Source organism: Dermacentor silvarum, chromosome 6, assembly GCF_013339745.2.
Source record: "Dermacentor silvarum isolate Dsil-2018 chromosome 6, BIME_Dsil_1.4, whole genome shotgun sequence".
Lineage (NCBI taxonomy): Eukaryota > Metazoa > Arthropoda > Arachnida > Ixodida > Ixodidae > Dermacentor > Dermacentor silvarum.
In genome coordinates, this window is record NC_051159.1 from 144,225,121 (window position 1) to 144,229,672 (window position 4,552).

At 52.6% G+C, this 4,552-nt stretch overlaps 1 protein-coding gene across 1 annotated transcript; it reads left to right on the plus strand.

The window, feature by feature from the left end:
• Window positions 1–253: 253 nt before the first annotated feature.
• Window positions 254–2,465, plus strand: LOC125946417 (uncharacterized). The gene is made up of 2 exons (XM_049669555.1): window positions 254–1,640; window positions 2,251–2,465. The coding sequence occupies exons 1-2, from the start codon at window positions 572–574 to the stop codon at window positions 2,271–2,273; spliced, it is 1,092 nt and encodes a 363-aa protein (XP_049525512.1). The 5' UTR covers window positions 254–571; the 3' UTR covers window positions 2,274–2,465.
• Window positions 2,466–4,552: the final 2,087 nt, after the last annotated feature.

Genomic DNA, 4,552 nt, shown 5'->3' on the forward strand with positions numbered 1-4,552 from the left:
CGACTCGCGGAATCTTCTTCGCTGCTATATACAACTCGCAGGTATTGCAGCTATGTCGCAAGTGGAAAAGTGGTGCTATATGTTTATTTAGAACGAGCAAGATTAGATAAGTGGTTTCTTTCTGAACGTTTTCCGTCCGTCCGTCCGTCCGTCCCGTCCGTCCGCCCGCCCGTCCGTCCGCCCGTCTGTTTGTGCCTTTGCGTGCGTGGGTGACTGCTTCCGCCCATCCGTCCTTCCAGTGACTACAAATATTGACACGTCAATTAAGTGCATTTTCGTGTGTTGTGCGGTTCCCGTTCGCTTGCGCTTTATTTTGCGCGGGACGAAGACAACGAAGAAGACGTGCTGCTCGATCGGAGCTGTTCTGCTGTGTTGCCGGCTGTTGCTTGTCCTGTTATTGCGGTGACAAATTGGTGGATGTGCTGGGTACCGTCCTATGCACTAATTTGACCTCCCGACGCTTCGAGTCCCTACCACCATTCCCACTATTCCGGAGGAAAACCGGGCACTTCGCCACAGCCGCCGCTTGCAAGGACTACCTCCTGAATACAGCCCATTGAGCCAAGTAAGGATGTCCACCACAGGGGCAAGTGCAAGTCAGACTCAAGAAAGCGACACAGTCCAATCCACCTCTAGTCCGAGTGTCGTCTACGCAGCGCGCATTCCGAAGTCATTTCATGGCGACGTGTTCGAGGACGTGGAGGATTGGCTTGAACACTTCGACCGAGTCGCTGCAGTCAATGAATGGAATGACTCTCAGAAACTGCGCTACGTGTACTTTGCCCTGGAAGACTACGCTCGCACGTGGTTTGAGAATCATGAGGGCTCCATCACTAGCTGGCAAGAATTCCGACGACAGCTTCGCGAGACATACAGCAGCCCCGAAAGGAAAGAAAAGGCCGAACAGGCTCTGCAGAGTCGGTTTCAGAAACCAAATGAAAGCGTGGCCATGTTTGTCGAGGACATGTCGCGCTTGTTCCGACGCGCAGATCCAGGTATGGCCGAGACAAAGAAAGTTCGTCTCTTAATGCGAGGGGTGAAAGAACAACTTTTCGCTGGACTCATGCGTAACCCTCCAGCTACCGTCGCTGAGTTCGTAAGTGAAGCAACGACAATGGAACGAGCGCTACAGCAACGCTCCCAACAGTACGACCGCCAAAGCACCGTCGCCGCAGTGTCATGTTTCACCTGCGGACATGATTTAGCAGCACTCCGAGAGCTTGTGCGAACCGTTGTGCGTGAAGAGCTTGAGGAAGTTAGCAAAACTTCTTGTCAGCCGACTGTTACTGCGCTTGGTGACATCATTCGTGCCGAAATGAGGACCATGACCCAACCATTGGCGCCAACGCGAGCGGAAGCCCCAGTGCTGACATATGCCGAAGCCGTTCGGAGCCCTCAACCATCTACGGGACGACGTTTGCCTTGCCCTGTTTCAGCTCTACCACGTCAATTTCCAGCTACAAATGTAAACCCGTATGAGGACGTAGGCCCGCGAGATATCATGCGGAAATCAAACGTGTGGCGCACCTCGGATAATCGGCCACTTTGCTACCACTGCGGCGAAGCGGACCATCTGTATCGTCAGTGCCCTTATCGGAGGATGGGCCTTCAGGGATTTCACCCTAACGCTCGTCGACCAAGTAATGGTGAGCGCCCACGCGAGATAGAGCAGTTCCTGGCTTCTCAGCAGCCGTGTTCTCCCGCACAAAGACACCAATCACGTTCACCATCTCCTCGGGGCATCATGTCGCCTAGCCGTTACTCCAGGTTCGCTGATGTTCGCAACAGGTCCCCAAGTCCACGCCCACGTCAGGAAAACTGAGGACAGCGACCTCCGGGGGTGGGGCCGCTGCGGATCATCCTGACAAACATCCTCCGACACGACACGTTCACGACGACGATTTATCTGCCACGCCATTTTCTGATAACGACGCAGGACTTTCCGCCGATATTACCGTAACCGTCGAAAATTACCAGGTCACCGCCCTCGTGGATACCGGCGCCGACTACTCCGTTATGAGTGGTGAATTGGTGATTGCGCTCCGAAAGGTGACCACACCATGGATTGGTCCCCAATTCCACACTGCAGGTGGTCATCTCGTGACGCCGGTTAGGAGGTGCACTGCCCGAGTGCATATCTGCGGCTCTGCCTTCATCGGATCTTTCGTCGTGCTGCGGGAATGCTCCAGGCAGCTCATCTTAGGAATGGACGTTCTTAGAGAATACGGGGCCATTATAAATCTTCGAGAGCTGCTGGTATCATTTTCACGTAACGCAAGCTCGCACGAATGCAATTCGCACAAGGTAGCGTTGCGTGTCTCTGATGATTCTGTGACCGTACCACCTCGTTCCAGTGTACTGGTTACCGTACTGAGCGACGTGGACCGAACTGCCCTTGGAGTTGTTGAAACCAATGTGTCCATCCTCTTCTCTCGTCAAGTATGCGTCGTCCGCGGCCTCCTCGAACTGACGTTTGCAAACGGCCTGCTGAAATCCTAATTACGAACTTTAGTCGCGAATACTAGCACTTCACGAGGCACTCTGTTGTCGCTTACTTCAAAGAATATCGGCGGCGCGAGAACCAGCCTATCACTCGCAGAACTTTCGTCCGTCCCACACGACGACAAGCAGTCTACAATTCAACTCGATGTGAATTCCGAACTATCGGCTCAACAGCAAGACAGTCTTCGCTCTCTTTTGCTTTCCTTTAGCGACTGCTTTGCCACGACGTCAAGAATCAAGCTGAAACCCGTTGCGAAGCACAGAATTATAACCGAACCCGCCGAAAGACCCATCCGACAGCATGCCTATCGTGTGTCTCGAAGAGAACAAGACGCCATTCGAGAACAAGTCAAACAAATGCTTGCTGACGACATCATTCAGCCATCTACAAGCCCATGGGCGTCACCAGTGGTGCTAGTTAAAAAGAAAGACGGCACACTGCGTTTTTGCGTTGATTATCGCAAACTGAACAACGTCACAAAGACAGACGTCTATCCGCTTCCTCGCATCGACGACTCGCTGGACCGCCTTCGACACTCCAGATATTTTTCATCCATGGATCTGCGTAGTGGTTAATGGCAAATCGAGGTCGATGACCGTGACCGGGAAAAGACCGCGTTTATTACTACTGACGGACTCTTTGAATTGAAGGTTCTTCCTTTTGGCCTGTGCTCAGCTCCTGCGACTTTTCAGCGAATGATGGAAACTGTTTTGTCCGGTCTTAAGTGACAAACGTGTCTTGTTTATTTGGACGACGTCGTAGTTTTTTCGAAGACTTTCGAGCAGCATCTCCAGCGTCTTCGTGCAGTGCTTGATGCGCTCCGAGTTGCTGGCCTGTCACTCAAGCCCGAAAAATGCCACTTCGGTTACGAGGAGCTGAAATTCCTTGGTCATGTCATCAGCTGCGATGGAATTCGCCCGGATCCTGAAAAAACGCGAGCTGTTGCTCCCTTCCCAACTCCTACGAACAAACGCGAGGTTCGCCGTTTTTTAGGACTTTGCGCGTATTACCGTCGCTTCGTACCGAACTTTTCGAAAATAGCTGAGCCATTGCATTTTCTCACAAGGGACAATGTCGCTTTCGTTTGGAACTCCGAGCAACATCGCGCTTTTAGTGATCTACAACAACGACTTCAGACTCCTCCAATCTTAGGTCACTTCGACGAAGACGCCGGCACTGAAGTGCACACAGACGCAAGCAACGTCGGTCTCGGCGCCGTCCTTGTGCAGCGGCAAGAAGGTATCGAAAAAGTGATCGCCTACGCTAGTCGTACCTTGTCATCGGCGGAATCGAACTACTCGACTACAGAAAAAGAATGTCTAGCTGTCGTGTGGGCGATATCCAAGTTCCGACCATATTTGTACGGCAGACCTTTCAAAGTAGTCAGTGACCACCATTCGTTGTGTTGGCTTGCCGGTCTCAAAGACCCCTCAGGTCGCCTTGCTCGATGGAGTCTTCGCCTTCAGGAGTTCGACGTTACAGTTGTCTACAAGTCGGGACGCAAGCACACAGATGCCGACTGTCTTTCTCGCGCTCCTGTAGAAACGACTACGCCTGAACTTACTGACGAAGACAGTTTCCTCTGTGCCGTCACAGCGTCTGACTTGGCTCAGCAACAGCGTGATGACCTGGAGCTTCGCCCGCTCATCGACTACCTTGAGGTCCAACTTACGCAGCCACCACGGGCATTCCGCCGCATAATTTCGTCGTTTTTTCTCCGCAACAACGTCTTGTACAAGCAAAGCTTCGACTCCAGCTCTCAAACCGGTCTTCTGGTGGTGCCATCTGCGATGCGAGAAGAGATCCTGCATGCTTGTCACGACGAACCATCTTCTGGCCATTTGGGTTTCACGCGCACTCTGGCACGTATCCGCCACAAGTACTACTGGCCTAAACTGTCCCGTATCGTCAAGCACTACGTGAAGATTTGCCGAGACTGCCAGCGGCGCAAGACACCACCCATAAAACCAGCTGGCTTGTTACAACCTGTCGAACCACCTCGGGCACCCTTTCAACAAGTCGGAATGGACTTGCTTGGGCCATTTCCTA

Excerpts from the sequence above, each read along its gene's own strand:
- LOC125946417 (XM_049669555.1), top strand. The coding sequence starts at position 572 with ATGTCCACCACAGGGGCAAGTGCAAGTCAGACTCAAGAAAGCGACACA. Across the intron at positions 1,641-2,250 it reads CCCTAACGCTCGTCGACCAA|CTGCTGGTATCATTTTCACG; the intron begins GTAATGGTGAGC and ends AATCTTCGAGAG.